This window comes from Cyrtonyx montezumae, unplaced genomic scaffold (assembly GCF_038088225.1).
Source record: "Cyrtonyx montezumae isolate F1298 unplaced genomic scaffold, pur_monq_1.0 scaffold_34, whole genome shotgun sequence".
Taxonomy (NCBI): Eukaryota; Metazoa; Chordata; class Aves; order Galliformes; family Odontophoridae; genus Cyrtonyx; species Cyrtonyx montezumae.
The window spans coordinates 384,382-407,865 of record NW_027072039.1 but is presented as its reverse complement, the minus strand read 5'-3'; the positions used below and the strand labels follow the sequence as shown (position 1 = coordinate 407,865).

Below are 23,484 nucleotides of genomic sequence, written 5' to 3'. Positions count from 1 at the left end.
CTTTTCAATGCTTGTTGAAAATGAGTCATCTAGACTGTCACTGGTTTGCGGGACAGTTTGACCCGGTACCATGACAATTGAGGCAGGGGACCCACGGGCCCACACCCTGGGGAAGGGGAAGGGGGAAAGGGAAAAAGGAGAAGGGAGATGGGCCTAAGAACAAAACAGCGGCAACAATCTGGGGAGGAAAGCTAATTTACTAAATAAGATATCAGAAAGGAAAATAATACAATATAATACAATATAATTGGAACTGAGGCTAATGAATGAAATAAAATGAGCAAGAGAGAGTGTGTCCGATAAACTGAAGGCCTTACGCTAACGCTGAAGGCGGACGGCTGCAACAAACACCCACTGCCGAGCTTGGTCCTGAAGGGAAGAGGGAGTCCCGTGACCGCAGACAGTTTTTATCTTTCCCTCTGGGCGGAAATATGTAAAAATGCAAAGCATCGCAAAGTCTGTTTTAAGTTGCTGGTTGCAGAATTCTACAGCTGCAACCAGAGTAGAGCCCAATACCGCACAAATAAATGCCTTCCCTTTTCCAACCGGGTACAAGCATTCTTTTGCAGAACACTAATACGGTCAGAGACACTCTGCATGTTATACCAGTTCTGCCGTGCCCAGTCTACTCCTGTTAACGAGGGTTTAGCACCATGCTTCTCCAAAAGTTCAAATAATACATCTTCACAACTCATTGTGGCACTGTCACACATTTTCTCAATACCCACAAAAGGTCTACACCGAGGGAGAGAGGAGGTATTCAAAAGCACAAATAACACCTCACCCCCACCCAGGGAGGCACAACACACCTATCAAGCAAAGGTAAATACTGTTCCAATCACTCCTCCCTTTTGCTGAGAGGAGCACACAAAAAGCCAAAAGCTAAAAACAACACTTTCTAAGGTAAACAAACTTCTTGGAGAGGTACACAGTTCCTCACTACACAAGAGGCGCACGCGAAAAAGCTTTAGTTATCAAACACCAAATGCAGAGAGGTCTTCCTGAGGAAGTATGCACGTAGTATTTCATAAGTCCTCGAGAGGTATACACATAAAAAGTAAAGTTTCAGAATTTGGAGCGGTCTTCCTGGAGAGGTGCCCACATCTAAGTTTTCAGAATTCAGAGTGATCTTCTTGGAGAGGTACACACATTTAAATGAAAAAATATCACTCCTCACAACTCCAAGAGGCACACACAGAAAAAAGGTTCAAATTATATCTGGAAGGACAACACTCTCACTAAGGGTATCCTGCTGACTACGCCATTAAAAATGTCACACTCCAATATAAAGGAGGGAGACAAGGTTCTTTAGATTATGTATATACCCAGCGTGAGATTAAGAAACAACGGTTCAAATGTTGGTCCGACCAGTTTATTACCAATATTGACCAGGGAGATGGGGAAGGCGGACACTGTTAGGGTGATGGGGAAGGGAAGGCGAGCGATAGGAAAGATAGGAAAGAAGCAAAGATTCGTACAACGCGGGGAAAGTCACCAGCCAGGATCCTAGGGGTGGTCCGGTTGCAAGCGGCTCCGATGGACCGAGGCAGAAGAGCAGGGGTGGCAGATGCGGGGAGAACAGCAGCAGTGACGGGCAGCCTTGAGCAGCAGGCAGTTGTCCTGGAGAAGCAGCACCGGGTCAGCAGAGGAGAAGTAGTGAGGGGAAAGTCCAGGAACTGTGTCAGTCAGCACTGGAGAAGCAGCACGGGGTCAGCACCATAGAAGCAGCAAACAGTGATCAGCTCCTGAGGGTTCAGATGGTAGAACACCTCGAAGGAGCGGCGAGGTCCAGGAGAAAGCAGCATGTCTCAGGCAGCAGGCCCAGGAGGGAGTTCAGCAGCAGGGATCAGCTCATGAGGTTTCCGATGGAAGAACACCAACCCACAACAACAACAAAACCACAACAATCTCATGGTGGTCGTTCCCTCTTTTATCCTTCATTTCTCTTGCCTATGTGGCAAATCCCGTGCTAGCCTGCCAGGCAAGCTTCTCCTGAGATGGATATCTCCCCACGGAGATGAGTACCACACAAAAGAGTGTTCAGTGCCCATTGAGCTGCAGCTTATCTCTCTTTCGTTGCCCCAGGACGTGCCCATCTGCTTGTCCCTTAGACAAAGGATTTCACAACCCTTGCCCAGGACTAGCTTGACATATTCTGACATGTTCATCAGCAAAATTTGAGGCAATGATATAAAATATTAGTCTCTTACACTTATATGTTGCATCTCTTCTGTGATGGCCCGAGGTCTCATGGGCCCACCGAGCTAGAAATAATTCCCTCTTGTGTTGCCAGTCCAAGTCTGCTTGAGCCACCTTAACTTTGGCAGCTTGATCTACCTGATGGTTATTTTGTTGTTCTTCAGTAGCCCGGCTCTTAGGAACATGAGCATCTACATGGCGCACCTTTACAACCATATTCTTTATTTGAGCTGCAATGTTTTTCCACAGTTCAGCAGCCCAAATAGGTTTACCCCTCCATTGCCAGTCATTTGGTTCCCACTGTTGTATCCACCCCCATAAAGCATTTGCCACCATCCATGAGTCAGTATAAAGATAAAGCACTGGCCACCTCTCTCGTTCAGCAATATCTAAGGCCAGCTGGACAGCCTTTACCTCTGCAAACTGACTTGATTATCCTTCTCCTTCAGTGGCCTCTGCAACTTGTCGTGTGGGGCTCCACACAGCAGATTTCAATCTGCGGTGCTTACTCACGATGCAACACGATCCATCTGTGAACAGGGCATATCTGTTTTCATTATCTGGTAGTTCATTATATGGTGGGGCTTCTTTAGCACGCGACACCTCCTCTGCTGGCGTTGTTCCAAACTTTTTACCTTCAGGCCAGTCCATGATCACCTCCAGGATTCCTGGACGGTTGAGGTTCTTGAGGTTCCCCATCCGAGCTCGCTGAGTAATCAGTGCAGTCCACTTACTCCAAGTGGCATCAGTAGCATGATGGGTAGAAGGAGCTGTCCCTTTGAACATCCAGCTCAGCACTGGCAGTCGAGGTGCCAGAAGGAGCTGTGTTTCAGTACCGATTACTTCAGAAGCAGCTTGAACCCCCTCGTATGCAGCTAAGATCTCCTTCTCAGTTGGAGTGTAGCGCTCCTCAGACCCCCTGTACACCCGACTCCAGAATCCAAGGGGTCAGCCCCGGGTCTCTCCAGGAGCTCTTTGCCACAAACTCCAAGTGGGACCTTCCTTTCCAGCAGCAGTGTAGAGGATGTTCTTTACATCCTGTCCCATCCGCACTGGCCCCAGGGCCACGGCATGGGCTATCTCCTGTTTAATTTGCTCGAAAGCCTGCTGCTACTCAGAGCTCCACACAAAATCATTCTTCTTCCGCGTCACCTGAAAGAGAGGGCTCACAATGAGACTGTAGTTTGGAATATGCATTCTCCAAAAGCCCACTACACCCAGAAAAGCTTGGGTTTCTGTCTTACTGGTGGGTGGAGACATGGCAGTAATTTTGTCAATCACGTCTGTTGGTATGTGACGACATCCATTTTGCCACTTTATACCTAGGAACTGAATTTCTTGTGCAGGCCCTTTCACTTTGCTTCGCTTGATAGCAAAGCCAGCTCGTAGGAGAATTTGGATAATCTGCTCTCCTTTCTCAAAGACTTCCTCTGCTGTATTGCCCCATTCAACGATGTCATCAATGTATTGCAGATGCTCAGGAGCACCGCCCTGTTCCAATGCAGTTTGAATCAACCCATGGCAAATGGTTGGGCTGTGCTTCCACCCCTGGGGCAAACGGTTCCAGGTGTACTGAACGCCCCTCCAGGTGAAGGCAAACTGTGGCCTGCATTCTGTGGCCAGAGGAATTGAAAATAAGGCATTAGCAATGTCAATTGTGGTGGTGGTGTTGAGGTGTCCCCCTCGCCTGTATCTTCCTCTTCTTTCGCCACCTCTTCTTTGCGTTCTAGGCATGAGGACACACGTTTCCATTTCTGGCCTTCCACCGGGGCAACCGACTTTGATACCGGTGCTCCCTCTGGCTGGTCAGATGTGCCTGGGAGGTCTTCCTCTTTGGTCTGAGCCTCGGTTTGGACACACTCTCTCTCCAGAACAGTATATATACCTCGGTAAGCATAAGCCAAGCCCCAGATACGCTGTTCCACCTCAGATCTTTCTGAGCCGCAACACCCATTACTCAGATACAGGCCTAGCTCCTCAGGATCCTGCAAGTGCTCAGGAGTAAAATCCCATGGCACCGGGGGTCCCCATGCTTCTAATTTCTTTCCTAAAACTCTCCACTTTCCCTGCCATTCAGCATTCTCTGTTTCTGGGAAAAGCTTCCTCCACGTGATGTAAAATCCTATTACAGAGAGTACATTCAGGAGGACTAATATCCCAATTGTTAACATAGTCCCTAAGCTGTAATCTTGAAAATTCATAAGGAACTGAGAGGAGAACCTGGACACCCATTCAAATATTGTTTGCTTTGTTAACATGGTATCGTTTGTTACATTAGCCGGGGTGCCCAGGTATCTGGTAGGTGCCTCCATCACTGCTTTTAGTTTGTCATATAGGGACCAGGCTCCATAGATCAGACTGGCAAGCTTAACCAAGTTCCAGTACATTTTGAGCACTAAAAGGGAAAAAGCAATGCAATACAATCCCTGTAAGGGCAGTTTTAACAGAAACAGTAAAAACATTTTTTTTTCTTTTACTCAAACAAGCTGGCGGCACCCAAAAACTTTACAAATATCCCAGAAGAACTGGCAGTATGCCTGGATGTCAAGGTCGTGTTTTGCCATACAGGACCTGCAGTACAGACAAGCTTCCTAACAAAAGACAGAGATTCACTCTAAAAGTATATCTCTGCCCAGCTAAGGCAGAGAGTTTTGCCCCACGTTGGGCACCAAAAATGTCACTGGTTTGCGGGACAGTTTGACCCGGTACCGTGACAATTGAGGCAGGGGACCCACGGGCCCACACCCCGGGGAAGGGGAAGGGGGAAAGGGAAAAAGGAGAAGGGAGATGAGCCTAAGAACAAAACAGCGGCAACGATCTGGGGAGGAAAACTAATTTACTAAATAAGATATCAGAAAGCAAAATAACACAATATAATATAATATAATTGGAATTGAGGCAAATGAATCAAATAAAATGAGCAAGAGAGAGAGTGTCCGATAAACCGAAGGCCTTATGCTAACGCTGAAGGTGGACGGCTGCAACAAACACCCACTGCCGAGCTCGGTCCCGAAGGAAAGAGAGAGTCCCGTGACCACAGACAGTTTTTATCTTTCCCTCTGGGCGGAAATATGTAAAAATGCAAAGCATCGCAAAGTCCTCTGGGGAATGTAGTTCTTCTCTTCTGAGACAGGCATACCCAGAACTATGGATGATCCACAGAGCTGGAGCATTAACTCTTTAACTCCCAATACACCACATGATATTATGATGTGGAATATCAATAATACAACAAAAATCATAAAACCATAACATAGACATTCAATACTCTTCTTAAGTTCCTTTCCCCTATAAGCAGCGTCTATAGCTGTCAACTACTATAAAGCTATAAGAACTAAAAGTTGGTTTGTATAAAATGCAGTCCATCCTACCATGAAACAAAGAAGTTTGTCATTTCTCTGTTTTCACTCACTGCTTTTGTATTTTTTACTTGTATGTTCAGAATTTAAAAAATATTCTTCTAATACTGCATAATATACTGGTCATCTCTACAAGCAGATGAATTCTGTGTATACAGCCCAGCTTTAGGTTTCAGTTCAGCAAACATCACATGCTTCTACTTAGCTTTTATTCATGTAAAAGATCAGACATCCACAGAACCACTTACATGGTTTAAAATTAAATGCCTATACGAATGCAGGACTGAAGCTTTTGTTTGATGTGATACAAATGAACTTGACAAGTAGACACAATAGATGAAATAGAATATAAGCGAGTCAGTAATAAATCAGTGCGTTTACTCCTTGTTAGTAATATTACTTCTGCGTGTCATCTATAGCACATGCTATTTTGATAGTAAAATGACTTGCTCATTGTTTTGTATTACATGCCAGTTGATTCTTAAACAAGAACAACATCATCAAAAAACATCATCCTCATCCCCCTAAACAATCAGTTCAACATGTGCTGTGTCTCATTTTGTAGCCCCACACATTTAAATAGGTAAGAAGCAGACTTTCTAGTGTTTTAAAGCTTTGCAATAATAGATGTGGATCCTGAGAAAAGTGATACTCCATGAATGAGAGCAAGCAGAGACAGCTACAAGTTAGTGTGTAGCAGGTGGAGAAACAGAGCATCCATAACCTACATCCCCCCTTTCAGTCTGAAACTGGTCCCCCTTGTCTTATTTTTCTCTACACATGAAAAAAGTTGATTTTCCTCCTGTTTATAAGTTCCCTTTAAGTATTGGAAGACCAGAATGAGATCTCTCCCTGAGCCTTCTCTTCCCCAGGCTGAAGAAGCCCAGCTCTCTCACCCCATCTTCATAGGAGAGGTGCTCCAGCCCTCTGATCATCATCATGGCCCTCCTCTGGACCCTCTTCAAAAGCCGCACATCTTTCCTGAGCTGGGAGCTACAGACCTCAATGCAGTACTCCAGATAGGGCCTCACAAGGGCAAAGAAGAGGGGAACAATCACCTCCCTTGCCCTGCTGGCCACCCTTCCTTTAATGCAGCCCAGAATGCAGTTGGCCTTCCCGGCTGCAAGTACATGCTGCTAGCTCATGTTAAGTTTTTCATCTACCAGGACTCTTAAGTTCTTCTTGGCAGGGCTGCTCTCAAAGAGCTTCTCTCCCAGTCTGTACATATATGTGTGATTGCCTTGACCCAAGACCTAGGTTGCTGCACATCTTTTGAGGCAGGAAATAATTGTGTCTGTTTAAAAAAAAGTCAATGTCTGCTGAAAAATTACAACAGACATTTTCAGAAAACTTCCTGTTGTTGTAGAAGAAATTTCAAGACACTGCAGTTGAAATTGTTGAACCATAACATGCTTCACTAGTGCCTGATGGCATTTGACCTTCATTCTTTTTTTCTCCTCTTCACATATACATAAAGAACAATTAATTCATCCTGAAAGATAGTTTTCTCCTTCTAAGCAAAGGCTATTTTTAATGCTTCAAACTCTATACTGAGAGCATTTTAATCAGTTTTACTTCTATAACTGTTTTAAGCAGCTAACCTGCACTCTTCTCCTTTCATCTTTTTCAATGCAGAACTTCTCTACAGAGGAATAACCTCAATAACAAATCTCGAAGGTTGGGTGGGACACCCTTTGGATCCAATTGGTACCCTCTTTAGTAGCCTGATGGAAGCCTGCAAGGTGGATGATGAGAGCTTCCATGGATTCTCAGACATCACGGGTAAGGCTGTGCAAAGGGAGCTATCTTTTACACTCCTTCAGTAAACAAGGATGTTTTCCTGCCTTTCCACTATAAATAAACCTCAAAACCAGTGTTCCCAAAGTATAAGAACTCACATTTGCCTTCCTTAAGAAAAAGTTTAAAGGAAAATTTTGAAAACACTTCAAAATTACCAGTTACTCATTCTGGATTTTTTTTTAATTTTATGTCTAAAATAAAAGCAAATGTCTATAGCAGCACATACATTATTCTGCACTATTTCTGAGACACTGCACAAGATCACAAAAATCACAGAAGGCAGCAGGTTGTCCAAGACTGTGTCCAGTTGGGTTTTGAATAACTCCAGAAATTAAGGCCTCACATCCTCTCCTGGCATCTTTTTCCAGTGTTCAACTACCCTCACAGTATTAAGTTTTTCCTTATGCTCAGATGGAAACTCATGTTTTGGTTTACACCCACTGCCTCTTATCCTGTCACAGGTTACCACTGAGAAGAGTCTAGCTCTTCCTTTTTTTTTTTTTTTTTTTTTTACACTCTCCTATTAGATACTTCAACATATTGGTAGGATCCTTCTGAGCCTTCTCTTTTCCAGGCTAAACAGCCCTGGCTGTCTCAGTCTCTGATCATATGCTCCAGTCCCTTAACCATATTTGTGGTTATAATTATATAATATAATAATATATATAATAATTGGATTTGTTTCATTGTGCCCACATACTGGGGAGTCCAGAACTAAACACAGCATTTCATGTATATCCAGCACTAGTGAAATAAAGAGGAAGAATCATATCCCTCAACCTGTTGGAAACACTACCCTTAATGCAGCCCGGGGTGTTACTTGGATTCTTTGCTAGAGATGTACATAATACCTCCAATAGATGAAAAAACACTTAGAAATGTGTCATGGTTTGATTCTTCAACTCCCAATACACCACATGATGTCATGATGTGGAATATCAACAACACAACAAAAACCACAAAACCACGACAAAATGATAACATACATGGACAACAGAGAATATGAAATGGAAAGTAGTGTTGCAGAACTGATGCATGATTTAGGTCATAATGCGTACATCCATTTTAATTTTGGTATTTGCTTCCCAGGAACTTAAGTGATTCATTTCTTATTTTCAGTCTGTTTCCACATCAGTAGTTTCTTATTGCCTTCTATGTTTGACAGAAACTGGATTAACCCCTCTACCTACAGCCCTTTTATATTCACAACTTCAATTCTCTTGGGGCTTTGCCTCAAAACTCATTCTATTAAATTAGATTTTTCTTAAGTTAACTTTTAAACCACCTATTCTGAAAGAAGTTTAATTAAAGAAAACAAATCAGATTATTTCCAATTTGTAAAAACAAACAGTGCTAAAAGTAGTTCGTGTTGAAAAGTAAATTCCCCCTACGCACAGTCTGCCAAATGCATTCAGCCTTCTCATTTGCTGCAGTAGTACATCTCCTTATGTCTCACCATAAGATAGAAGGAGGTATTGGCCACTTGGGAGGAATATAAGATGGATGCTAGATGATGTAGGGAAGCAACTAGGAAAGCTAAGACCTTGGAATCAAACACTGCAAGAGGGATCAAGAAGAACAGAAAGGACTTCTTCAAATAGAATGCAGACAAAACTAACACTAGAAGCAATATAGGCCCACTGGTGAATGAGGTGGGCACCCAGGACACAGAAGATAAAGGGAATGCAGAGTCACTAAATGCCTTCTTTGTCTTCACCACTGGAAGCAGCCTGAAGGAGCCCCATAGCCTGAGGTCACAGAAGAAGACAGGATCAAGTAGTTTACCTTGGTTGATGAGAACCATGTTACGGACCAATGAAGCCAACAGGACATCCATAAATCCATGGATCCTGAAAGGACACACCCATGGGTGCTGACAAAGCTAGCAGAAGTCACTGCCATCTCACAGAAACACTGTAGCACTTTGATGTTCCGCTCCTTCTGGTGATCCTAGACACTCCAAAGAATCATGGGGAGTAGTACAGAGATTACAAAGGTACCAAGAAGGGGAGGTCAGCCCAACACGGCAAGATACAAGCAATATTCCTGTCTTGGGTCAACACTTCAACTTGCACTAGGGCACGTCCCAGCCATCTGTACCACACCCTTTGGCTAGATATCAGTGATTGCATAACTATACCAGGTACCAAAGGGTGGGGGGGTTCTGATCAGCCATAAGGACACGATGAAGGTTCCCCTTAGCAATGAAAACCAGAGCGTTAACCTCAATGTCAGTAGGCCACGTACCAATTACTGGAAAAACTACCAAACCCCCCACCACCAATGTTATAGGTGTGAAAAGAACAATACACACCGTTGCCAATAGTAAGGAATTTATTGAGCAAGCAATAAACAAGCAAAACAGCGCTGGGCGGCCAGGAGTCTCCACTCCACCAGAGGCACGCAACAGGGGCCTCCCGATCCCTCTTTTTATTGTCTCTTATCTCTGCATTCATGCTTTATCTTTCTCTTTCTGGGCTGCACTGGCTGTTACGTGGGGGTCATTCTCAGCCTCCTGGTGATTGAAATGAAAAGGGCCGTAGTCCTCCTCTTCAGCTCCAATCACACATACTTAAGAGATTTTCACATTTTTTTTTTCAGTTTCTTAGAAGGTCGCTGCTATCTGTTGTTCATTGTCCAGGTGTTAGAACTAAGCACTGTGGTTCCAATTCGCACAAACTACAAAGTTTTAGACAATATTTTAATATCTATTTTGAGACTTCTACAAAGTACATAACTCAGAAAAAAACACTGAAAAACACTGACAACTGTCTCGAGTCAGTTTGATTAACAAGTACAGAACTTATTTTTATCACATCCAATTGTCAACCCCAAGGTGCAAGTAGGCCACACCATTTTGGTCCTACTTGCACTTTCCAGAGTCATTCTATTCTATGGGTACCAGGTTCTAAACTCCCAAGGGCAGGGAACAGAAGGTTACCACCATTACCAATTTGGGGTCTTAACTGATTGTCAGTGCCCTCAATTTGGATCCTAAGAGGGGAGGCCCATGTTGTCTATAGCATCTCAAGGGCACTGGGTCTGCCATCTCTAGGCCTTTCATTCAGGTCCCACAGGGTTTCATAGAGTCTCTTTGTCCACCCCTGCAGGGACTGAGAGTCTCTCTTCAGGGCAGCCTTGAGAATACCATCATAGTGTCCAATAAGGCCTGCCCCCATCACACTATATGGCAGGTGGACTCAACGTTCCATCTTGTTTTCTTCTGCCCAGTATGGCACCATTGCACCAGTAAATTGAGTCCCTTGGTCTCTCTCGATGATTTTGAGGTGTCACATAGCCAGCCATCAACTTAATGAGTGCCTTGATGATAAATGCCTGGTTAGCAAAGAGCACTTGGCATTGGATAGGCCTCCATCAGCCCACTTGCTGTGTTGACACAGATCAGGGCATATCTTGCCCCCTCAGACTGAGGGAGAAGCTCAATGTAATCGACCTGCCATTGCTGGAGAGGATTGTGTCCTCCAGCAAGATGAGCTGTTGTTGCGGGCAATGATCTCTGACTCATCTTGGAGCAAGCACCGCAGCCTTAACATGCCTAGACAACATCCAATAGTTGTATGGGCAGCCCTCATGCTTAAGCAGCTGCCCACATTGCTCTTTGTGCAACAGCTTGTGATGTTACTGACAGTGGTCTTGTTGAGGGCTCCACCTCCACTCCAGTTGTATGCCACATTGTATGCAAATAACAGGTAGGTATCTCCATCAATGTTTTCAATTAACCACTTATACATATAGTTCAATGGATCAGACTGGCAAACTTCATTAAGGCCCAGTACATTCTGAGCATTAAAAGAGAAAAAACGATGGAATGCAATCCCTTGAAGAACAGTATTACAAGAAAAAGCTTTTTTTTCTCCCCACTTTCCTGAAGCAAGCTGGCAACACAGAAACTTTGACAAACATCCCAGAATACAGGCAGTCTGGATTTCAAGGCCTTGTTTTTTAGCACAGCACCTGCAGTACAGGTGAGTTTTCTAATGAAACTCTCTGAGAGTAGAGAGAGATTTGTTCTGAAAGTACATCTTCTCACAGCCAAGGAGCCCTGTGCCTACTTTATCCATCAAAAATGCCAAAGGCTTACAGGCCAGTTTGCATTCCCACAATTCCCCCTTTGTTTATTATGGAACTATTAATATACTACAATATAATAACACAATCACATTAATAATGACCACACCTCATACAGAGCATACCATCCATGCAATTTAGAAGTCTCTCTTCCATTCAGCATAACACTTCATAACAGCATTGCCAAATGCATTTACATTATCACAACTTAATCAAGGCTTCAATAATTAACATGCTGAACATAAGAAACAAGACAATCACAACAAAGTTACAAGAAATAATAATAAACCTATCTTGAAAAGAACAAACATATGTTTCACCTATGGCACAAAATCCTACAACCAGGAAAGGAATCCTGGATAATCCTATTCTACAAGTATCAGTAACTGAAAAAAAAAACACTAAATTTTTGTATGCACAAAAATATTAACATCTGCATGCCCCCTAAGGTTCAAACAAAATAAGCTTCTAAAAAACACACAACTAAACTGTAGAAAGAACACCCTAAACAAACAGTACCTACACGATACAATGAAGATAAACAATACACTTCCATATAGATAAATAAAACACTAAAAGGACACCCAATAAACTAGGAAGGGCTCACACATTGCTAAAGAACAAAGCTTGCCTAAAACTTCACAGAAGAGAAATCCCCACCAAAAGATCCCTCTGTAATGGTGGTCAGCCCTTAAATGGGGTCTGGGAGAGGTGGAGCCAGACTCCATCCCTTCCAGTCACACATGTGAATTGCCTTCACCTGGGCTCCTGTGGCTGACTCAGTGCTCACCTCAGGTGATCAATCAATGTTTCAGGCCCTAATTCAACAGTTCCCATACACGTATTTTAGGGTTAATAACAGAAAATCAATGGTGGTACGATGTTGTAAAGTTGCATGTTGGATAGAATCAACATCAGTAGGCAAGCCTGCTAGAGCATCAGTAGTGGTATTGCTTTCCTTAGCCAGCTAAAATCCTCATTTGGTGAGTGTGGCTAAAGCTTGAGCGGTGCTGTTTCAGGGTATGTTTGGATCTGACAGAAAGGATGTCTCAGGAGCAGAGGCAAGCAAACTATGCATTCAGAGCAATACAGAGGGTTAGAGTTTTAGTCAACATAAGCACACTCGCACACACAGAGGTATCCATTTTAGGTAATCCTGTTAGCAGGAAGTAGAAACTCCGTAAGATAGTGCATTATTAGCTATTGACCCTTGAGAAATGGCAAACCTCTAGAAAGGAGAAATAAAAGGAACATGCCGGAGGTGGATGCAATAGGTAGTGCCAGCAATGCTGTACTCTGCTTCAAAGTGCACATTTCCTGTCTCACCCATCACAGATTCTCTCCTGCTTTTACTCTTTTCAGGGCCTGCAGAGCTTTTTCCATTTGTACACCACATCTGTGTGGCCAGTGCATGATACATAGCTGTATGGAAACTGCTGAATCACGGCCTGAACCACTGATTGGTCACCTGAGGTGAGCACTGAGTCAGCCATGGGGGGCACAGGTGGAGGTGATATACCTGTGTGATTGGAAGGGGTGGAGCCTAGCTCCACCTCTCCCAAACCCCCATTTAAGGGCTGACCACCACCCAGGAAGGATCTCTTATTAGAGATCCCTCCTATGTAGAGTCCCCTGTAAGCCTTGTTATCCTGAAGGTGCGCTATCTTTTCTTTTGTATTGTTTGTATGTTCTTTCTATAGATCTATTCAAATTATATCATTGCCTATGTTATTTTTTGTGAAGTACTATCCTTGGGAGTTATTTACCCTGTAATAGCTCAAGCGGAGCATCTGCTTGTGAAATAAAATAAATTACTAAGGTTAGCTATCCATACTAAACAGAATAGCCATAAATATCAGTTCTCTCAAAAGTATCAGAACACTTTGTTCCATCCCAAGATAATTCTTCAGTCAGGGGTATTTAGGTCACTCATATAAGTGTCAATTGAAGGGACCAGTGAACTAAAATATCTGTTGGGCAATATTCCAGAATTCTGTATTAGAATCATATGTTGAATCAAAGCAAGGTAGCGTGTACTTTCATCTCAAGTGATGCATGGTCATATTTTTAAAATCCCTATTAGTGGATGAAAAAGAGTGAAATGCTCTATAGTACAGGGTCATCCCTTTGCCTGGGATTCATTTCCAGGTTTTGTCTTGGTGAATTAAGAAAAGGCTAACTAATAGGCTAAAAATATCATAACTGATAATAAAAAGATAAATAATACTAGAATAGCTATTCCTATAGATTCAGCACTGGTAACATCAAATCCTGTTCAATTTATGTTTAACTTGCTACTAAAACTAGAAGAAGGACACAACAATCTAAATAAGGCCTAGTAACTCTAATTCTTATGGTTATATTGGTAACACAGGAAAATTGCCCCCATTTGTCATACCATTACCTGTGTTATTGTGATTTTCTCTAGTGGGTAATCCAGCTGTTGTCACTCACTATGGCACCCATATTTTATTTACAATAAAATTCCAAAACAATAACAATAAATAAATACATAATCCCAGTTATTATGAGGGTTGAATGCTATTTTCTGCTTTGAAATAAGGCCCAACGTATCGTGCTGGAACCCATGTGGTGCCAGTCACTGTGGAAACACAAGCATATCCGTGACCCCAAGTTATCAGTGGTAAGGGACCTTCCCAATGCCCTGTTACCATATTCCAAATGTTAACCATCAGCCATTCCTTGAGCATTAGGGAGGCCCCAAAATGATGGTCTACTAAAGTTATATCTGTACGATCAGGATTCAAAAAATTCAGCACAAGCAAAGCTTTACATAACCTTTTTTGTGGCGTGTCTCCTGTATTCCCCTTTTTTATTAAAAATACGTTTCAATGTTTGATGAGCACGTTCAATGATAGCTTGTCCAGTGAGAGAATAAGGAATGCCTGTAACATGTCTAACTCCATTCTCGGAGGAAAACTTCACTGACATTTTAGTGACCTTAGAAGTATAAGCAGGTCCACTGTATGTTTTTGTAGTATCTGGGATCCCCATAGCAGCATAAGCAGATAACCAGTGTTTACAGGCATCACGACTGCATTCACTTGTATGTGCTGTGACAAACATGTAAGAAGAAAAGGTATCTATTGTTACATGCACATGTTTTAGATGGCCAAATTCATGAAGTGAGTGATATCTGTTTGCCGGAGTTGAAGATGTACTGTGCCATGGGGATTTGTCCCTATTTGAGGCAGAGGGGCAATTACCCGGCAGTTTGGGCACGTTAGAATAATGTTACAAGCTTGATCCGCTGTCACTTAGAATTGTTTCTGTCAGGCTCTCCTATTCTGATGGAAAAATTGATGGGAGAGTCGTGCCTGTTGAAATAATTGAGCGGTAGCAAAGGAAACTGTGGCTTGATCAGCCTTACAGATGCCCTCAGTTAATGGACCAGGCAATGTAGTGTGTAATCAAATATGCATAATAAAATAAGGGAGAGTATGGTGAGAGACATAATGCAAAACTTGCTTGAGCTGTGCAAACAAAGCAGGGTTGTGAACTTAAGTAAAGACCCTTCAATTTGCTGAATGATACCTGTAACGTACAAAGAGTCCATTAATATAATAAGCTTTTGTTCTGCAAAAATTTGAAAGGCTTGAGCCACTGTAGCAAGCTCTACAACTTGAAGTAACCCATTGACAATATGCATGTTAGACTGCCATTGTGTAGCAGTTGCATGCCAGAGAACCACTGCTTGGTGTGTCTTGCCAGAGCTGTCTTTAAATACAGTAACAGCATTAGGTATTGAAACATGTGAATGCAAAATATTTTTAGTATTAGATTACTCAAATTATGCAGTAACTGATGTTTAGGGGGATGAGTGGAGGTTGTTTGCTATTATCAGCCATAGCAGTTTGCAAAGTGAGTGAATGCATGAACAGAGTCTAGATCTTTTTTTGTAGCAGGTACAATCAGGATCAGAAGCTTGTAAAATTTGTAAACAATGCTGACCTTGCTGTATTAGCATTGCAAACATCTCCACTCATGATGTAATAGTTTTTGAAAACATGTGGGAAAAATATCCATTCAAGGATAATGAGAGGCTCTTTTCTTGAGTTATCCCATTGACATTAACTATATGGTTGATAGGACGTTGATATTATTACAAGAGATACTCAAAGGGACAAACAAACACGATGGCTGTATTGGTGTTGCAATTATGTTATTACAGAGTCTAAGCACTGTAGTGCTTTTAGTGTTAATTGTCTTTTAGAGGATAGATCTGGGTCTCCTTTGAGTAGCTGGAATAGAGGGTATAGCTTTTTGAGTAGTTATACCCAAAAGCAGTTGCAAACAGTTGATGGTCCCTAATTTTGCAGATCATTTAATGTCTGCGCATGAGGAGGTACTATTTTGAAGATATGCAGCTGAATAGTGAGATGTAATTTTCCATCCTAAATATTTCCTTGGGGAGCTGAGTTCCATCTTCTATTTATAAACCAACAGATTGGACTACCTACCAGATGAGCAAAAAAATGTCTTTTAGACTCTTCTTTTTCTGCTGCTATTTAATATAGCATCCATGTAATAATGATGTGTGGTCTAGCTTTTCATACTGGCTGTAATGCATTTTCGACTGTCAATTGGCATATTGTTGGGCTATTACACATTCCTTGTGGTAAAACAGCTTACTGATACCTCTGAGCAGGAGTTTGTTGGCTGATGGAAGGCAGCGAAGCTGCAAAAACCAATAGAGTAACTTGATGTGCCAGTGAGTTACGTCAAGCAGGTATTCCCTCTATTTACAGCACTTTGTGCATTGGGGATTTTTCCACCAAACACGCACACCGATGAGAGAAACAAATACGTTTCATATGTGTTTCATACGTATGTTTTCATACGTTCGTATGTTTTTTCATACATTCGTATGTTTTCATATGTTCAATATGTGGCATACCACATACATAGATTCATAGATACATTAGGTTGGAAAGGACCTACAAGATCATCTAGTCCAACCATCCTCCTATCACCATCCCTACCCACTAAGCTACTAAATCAAATCCCTTAGCACCTGTCAACGGTTTGCGGGACAGTTCGACCCGGTACCGTGACAATTGAGGCAGGGGACCCACGGGCCCACACCCCGGGAAAGGGGAAGGGGGAAAAGGGAAAAAGGAGAAGGGAGATGGGCCCAGGAACAAAACAACGGCAGCGATCTGAGGAGGAAAGCTAATTTACTAAATAAGATATCAGAAAGGAAAATAACACAATATAATATAATATAATTGGAATTGAGGCAAATGAATCAAATAAAATGAGCAAGAGAGAGAGTGTCCGATAAACCGAAGGCCTTACGCTAACGCTGAAGGCGGACGGCTGCAACAAACACCCACTGCTGAGCTCGGTCCCGAAGGGAAGAGAGAGTCCCGTGACTGCAGACAGTTTTTATCTTTCCCTCTGAGCGTAAACATGTAAGAACGCAAAGCATCGCAAAGTCCTCTGGGGAATGTAGTTCTTCTTCTCTTCTGAGACAGGCATACCTGGAACTATCGATGATCCACGGAGCTGGAGCATTAACTCTTTAACTCTAAATGCACTACATGATGTTATGATGTGGAATACCAGTACCAAAAATCATAAAACCATGACATTCCACCCCTTATTCAACATCATTACATCATGCTTAATATATATATATACATAAAGAAACAATGATTAACAAGCATTAAATACAAACACATACAACATATATATATACATATATACATATATACATAGTAATAGAATTACTGAGGGCGCTCTCCCCACATCAAATTCCCTTGTGGTACACATTGAACATCCCCATTCTTCTGCATCACCCACCAGGTAGACCCAGGTCCCTGAGCAAAAACAGTTCCACGGAGAGGTTTGCCCTCTCCAGAAGCTGGAAGAACCCAAACCGCTTTTCCCAACATGTTCTTCACATGTACTACAGGAACCTTATCTCCTTCTACAGTAGGTAGAGGGCTGGATTGGGCAGGACCATCGCGATTGATGGATCCTCTGGTGTTGACCAACCAGGTGGCTTCTGACAAATTCTTCTCCCAGTGCTTAAATGTTCCACCACCCATTGCTTTCAACATTGTTTTTAACAACCCATTGTACGTTTCAATTTTACCAGAAGCTGGTGCATGATAGGGGATATGATAAATCCACTCGATGCCATGATCTTTGGCCCAAGTATTTACAAGACAATTTTTGAAATGAGTTCCATTATCTGACTCAATTCTCTCTGGAGTGCCATGTCGCCATAGGACTTGTTTCTCGAGCCCTAAGATGGTGTTCCGGGCGGTAGCATGGGGTACTGCATATGTTTCAAGCCACCCAGTAGTTGCCTCTACCATGGTGAGCACATAACGCTTACCACTGCGAGATTGTGGTAAGGTGATATAATCAACCTGCCACGCCTCCCCATATTTATACTTTTGCCATCGCCCTTCCTCCCAAAGAGGTTTCATCCTCTTGGCCTGTTTAATTGTGGCGCATGTGTCACAGTCATGGATAACCTGTGCAATAACATCCATAGTTAAGTCCACCCCTCGGTCTCTAGCCCACTTATATGTTGCATCTCTTCCTTGATGGCCCGAGGTCTCATGGGCCCACTGAGCTAGAAATAATTCACTTTTGTGTTGCCAGTCCAAGTCTACTTGGGCCACCTTAACTTTGGCAGCTCGATCTACCTGATGGTTATTTTGCTGCTCTTCAGTTGCCCGGCTCTTAGGAACATGAGCATCTACATGGCGCACCTTTACAACCATATTCTTTATTCGGGCAGCAATGTCTCTCCACAGTTCAGCAGCCCAAATAGGTTTACCTCTCCGTTGCCAACCATTTTCTTCCCACTGCTGTAACCACCCCCATAAAGCATTTGCCACCATCCATGAGTCAGTGTAAAGATAAAGCACTGGCCACCTCTCTCGTTCAGCAATATCTAAGGCCAGCTGGACAGCCTTTACCTCTGCAAATTGACTTGATTCTCCTTCTCCTTCAGTGGCCTCTGCAACTCGTCGTGTGGGGCTCCACACAGCAGATTTCCATCTGCGGTGCTTACCCACAATGCGACACGATCCATCTGTGAACAGGGCGTATCTCTTTTCATTGTCTGGTAGTTCATTATATGGTGGGGCTTCTTTAGCACGTGATACCTCCTCAGCTGGCGTTGTTCCAAACGTTTTACCTTCAGGCCAGTCCATGATCACCTCCAGGATTCCTGGACGGTTGAGGTTCCCCATCCGAGCTCGCTGAGTAATCAGTGCAGTCCACTTACTCCAAGTGGCATCAGTAGCATGATGGGTAGAGGGAGCTGTTCCTTTGAACATCCAGCTCAGCACTGGCAGTCGAGGTGCCAGGAGGAGCTGCGTTTCAGTACCGATTACTTCGGAAGCAGCTCGAACCCCCTCGTACGCGGCTAAGATCTCCTTCTCAGTTGGAGTGTAGCGCTCCTCAGACCCCCTGTACGCACGACTCCAGAATCCAAGGGGTCGGCCTCGGGTCTCTCCAGGAGCTCTTTGCCACAAACTCCAAGTGGGACCTTCCTTTCCAGCAGCAGTGTAGAGGATGTTCTTTACATCCTGTCCCGTCCGCACTGGCCCCAGGGCCACAGCACGGGCTATCTCCTGCTTAATTTGTTCAAAAGCCTGCTGCTGCTCAGGGCCCCACACAAAATCATTCTTCTTCCGCGTCACCCTATAGAGAGGGCTCACAATGAGACTGTAGTTTGGAACATGCATTCTCCAAAAGCCCACTACACCCAGAAAAGCTTGGGTTTCTGTCTTACTGGTGGGTGGAGACATGGCAGCAATTTTGTCAATCACATCTGTTGGGATGTGACGACGTCCATCTTGCCACTTTATACCTAGGAACTGAATTTCCTGTGCAGGCCCTTTCACTTTGCTTCGCTTGATAGCAAAGCCAGCTCGTAGGAGAATTTGGATAATCTGCTCTCCTTTCTCAAAGACTTCCTCTGCTGTATTGCCCCATACAACAATGTCATCAATGTATTGCAGATGCTCAGGAGCACCACCCTGCTCCAATGCAGTTTGGATCAACCCATGGCAAATGGTTGGACTGTGCTTCCACCCCTGGGGCAAACGGTTCCAGGTGTACTGAACGCCCCTCCAGGTGAAGGCAAACTGTGGCCTGCATTCTATGGCCAGAGGAATTGAAAAGAAGGCATTAGCAATGTCAATGGTGGCATACCACTTGGCTGCTTTTGACTCCAGTTCATACTGGAGTTGTAACATGTCCGGTACAGCAGCACTCAATGGGGGTGTGACTTCATTCAGGCCACGGTAATCTACCGTCAGCCTCCATTCTCCACTGGCTTTACGCACCGGCCATATGGGGCTGTTAAACGGTGAGTGAGTTTTGCTGATCACTCCCTGTCTCTCTAGCTGACGGATCAAATTATGAATGGGGAGCAAGGAATCCCTGTTGGTGCGGTACTGCCGTCTGTGGACTGTTTTTGTAGCAATTGGTACCTGTTGCTCCTCCACTTGGAGCAACCCCACAACAGACGGATCTTCTGACAGGCCAGGTAAAACAGATAGCTGCTTAATGTTGTCTGTGTCCATGGCAGCTATTCCAAAAGCCCATCGGTACCCCTTGGGATCCTTAAAATGCCCCCTTCTGAGATAGTCTATACCGAGTATGCATGGAGCCCCCTGTCCGGTCACTATAGGATGCTTCTGCCAGTCTTTACCAGTGAGGCTTATTTCTGCCTCCAACACAGACAATTCCTGAGAGCCCCCAGTCACTCCAGAGATATAGATCAGTTCTGTCCCTTTATAACTTGAAGGCATTAGAGTACACTGTGCACCAGTATCCACCAGTGCCTCATATTTTTGTGGTTCTGATGTGCCAGGCCACCGAATCCACACAGTCCAATACACTCTATTATCCCTCTCCCTCCTCTGGCTGAGGGCAGGGCCCCTCTATTGGTTACCTGTAGTGACAGGAACAACTTCACTGGTCGTTGGTCTGTGTTGTAATTCTCTCACCCGTGCTCGCAGTGCAGGGGTGGGTTTTTGATGCCATTCCTTCATATCTTCTCCATTTTCACGTAAGTAACTCCACAGAGCCGCGCGTGACATGAAGTTAGTGCTGTCATTTGCTCGAGCAGGACGGCGTTTGCTTCTGAAAGCTGCAATCTTTTCAACCCTATCAATCAGTCGGGATACTTTCTCTAACACGTCTTCCATCTGTACTTCTAACCTTGATATGGCTGAAATGGAAGCGTGTGATGGTGGAAATTTTTGTTCAAAGTTTTGCAGTGTAAGAATCAGTTCAAAAACTGGAGGTTTTCTGTCTTGGTCCTCATATCTGTTGAACGTTGTCACTAGTGTACCGGCATACCTTTCTGGTGCTGTTTTTGAAAGCTTCTGACATATTTCGGGTGTACTCCTTACTTTCTCTGGATCATGGTCCCGATCTTCAGGATCAAACGTGGGATCATACAGCATTTCCGCCACAGCTGTTTCTCTCAAATACTGGATGCCTTCCTCAATAGTTTTCCATCTTTTCACTTTAGGTGCCAGGTCACTCTTGTAGGGATATCTTTCCCTCACAGCTACTAACATTCGTTGCCAGAGGCTGGCGATTCCATCCATATACCGGCTGATCCCTCTGTCGACAGCTGGGTCAAGGGCAATGTTTCCTAGTTGGCGAGCTTCGTTACTGTCGAGGGACACGCTGTTGGCCCCGTTGTCCCAACACCAAAGCAACCAAGTGACAATACTCTCATCCGGACGTCGAATAAACTCCTTTCTTGAGCCTTGGATCTCAGACATTTTCATGGGTCGACGAAACGTGGTAACTTTGACTCTCTCATCATCCTCATCATCACTATGTCCATGCCTCTCACTTTTCTTTGTTGCCTTTCTTGGTGGTGGTGGTGTTGAGGACCCCCCCTCGCCTGGATCTTCCTCTTCTTTCGCCACCTCTTCTTTGCGTTCTAGGCGTGAGGACACACGTTTCCATTTCTGGCCTTCCACCGGGGCAACTGACTTTGATACCGGTGCTTTCTCTGGATGGTCAGATGTGCCTGGGAGGTTTTCCTCTTTGGTCTGAGCCTCAGTTTGGACACACTCTCTCTCCAGCACAGTATATATGCCTCGGTAAGCATAAGCCAAGCCCCAGATAAGCTGTTCCACCTCAGATCTTTCTGAGCCGCAACACCCATTACTCAGATACAGGCCTAGCTCCTCAGGATCCTGTAAGTGCTCAGGAGTAAAATCCCATGGCACCGGGGGTCCCCATGCTTCTAATTTCTTTCCTAAAACTCTCCACTTTCCCTGCCATTCAGCATTCTCTGTTTCTGGGAAAAGCTTCCTCCATGCAATGTAAAATCCTATTACAGAGAGTACATTCAGGAGGACTAATATCCCAAATGCTAACATAGTCCCTAAGCTGTAATCTTGAAAATTCATAAGGAACTGAGAGGAGAACCTGGACACCCATTCAAATATTGTTTGGTTTCTTAACATGGTATCGTTTGTTACATCAGCCGGGGTGCCCAGGTATCTGGTAGATGCCACCATCACTGCTTTTAGTTTGTCATATAGGGACCAGGCTCCATAGATCAGACTGGCAAGCTTAACCAAGTTCCAGTACGTTTTGAGCATTAAAAGGGAAAAAGCAATGAAATACAATCCCTGTAAGGGCAGTTTTAACAGAAACAGTAAAAACATTTTTTTTTCTTTTACTCAAACAAGCTGGCAGCACCCGAAAAGTTTACAAATATTCCAGGAGAACTGGCAGTACGCCTGGACTTCAAGGTCGTGTTTTGCCGTACAGGACCTGCAGTACAGATAAGCTTCCGAACAAAAGACAGAGATTCACTCTAAAAGTATGTCTCTGCCCGGCTAAGGTAGCTAGTCGTGCCCCACGTTGGGCGCCAAAATTGTCAACGGTTTGCGGGACAGTTCGACCCGGTACCGTGACAATTGAGGCAGGGGACCCACGGGCCCACACCCCGGGAAAGGGGAAGGGGGAAAAGGGAAAAAGGAGAAGGGAGATGGGCCCAGGAACAAAACAACGGCAGCGATCTGAGGAGGAAAGCTAATTTACTAAATAAGATATCAGAAAGGAAAATAACACAATATAATATAATATAATTGGAATTGAGGCAAATGAATCAAATAAAATGAGCAAGAGAGAGAGTGTCCGATAAACCGAAGGCCTTACGCTAACGCTGAAGGCGGACGGCTGCAACAAACACCCACTGCCGAGCTCGGTCCCGAAGGGAAGAGAGAGTCCCGTGACTGCAGACAGTTTTTATCTTTCCCTCTGAGCGTAAACATGTAAGAACGCAAAGCATCGCAAAGTCCTCTGGGGAATGTAGTTCTTCTTCTCTTCTGAGACAGGCATACCTGGAACTATCGATGATCCACGGAGCTGGAGCATTAACTCTTTAACTCTAAATGCACTACATGATGTTATGATGTGGAATACCAGTACCAAAAATCATAAAACCATGACAGCACCTCATCTAAATGCTTCTTGAACAGCGCTAGGGATGGTGCCTCAACCACCTCCCTAGGCAGGCCGTTCCAGTGCCTGACCACTCTTTCAGAGAAAAAAAAGTTTCCTCAAATCTAATGTAAATCTTCCCTGGTGCAACCTGTGGCCATTCCCTCTCACCCTGTCATTAGTTATCAGGGAGAAGAGGCAGACCCCCTCCTCACCATAACCTCCCTTCAGGGAGTGGTAGAATGTGATAAGGTCTCTTCTGAGCCTCTTCTTCTCCAGATTTAAACAATCCCAGCTCCCTCAGCTGCTCATCATAAGACTTGTGCTCCAGACCCCTCACCAGTTTTGTTGCCCTTCTCTGAACACGTTCCAGGGCCTCAATGTCTTTCTTATACTGAGCGGCCCAAAACTGAACACAGTACTCAAGGTGCAGCTGCACCAGAGCTGAGTACAGGGGGATGATCACATCCCTGCTCCTGCTGCAGTTATCAGCAAGCCTCAACCATTTTAGAAGGTGAGCCACCTTTTACTTACCAGTACTCTGTGTACCACTTATTTCTATAAG

The 23,484-nt window shown here is 44.1% G+C and overlaps 1 protein-coding gene across 1 annotated transcript in view; it reads left to right on the top strand.

Moving 5' to 3' along the window:
• LOC136054130 (zinc finger SWIM domain-containing protein 6-like) overlaps positions 1-23,484 on the top strand; it is a 497,031-nt gene that overhangs the window by 297,803 nt on the left and 175,744 nt on the right. The window contains exon 8 of the mRNA XM_065745211.1: positions 7,194-7,340. Coding sequence (XP_065601283.1) covers positions 7,194-7,340 — 147 coding nt within the window. The remainder of the gene's footprint in view (positions 1-7,193; positions 7,341-23,484) is intronic.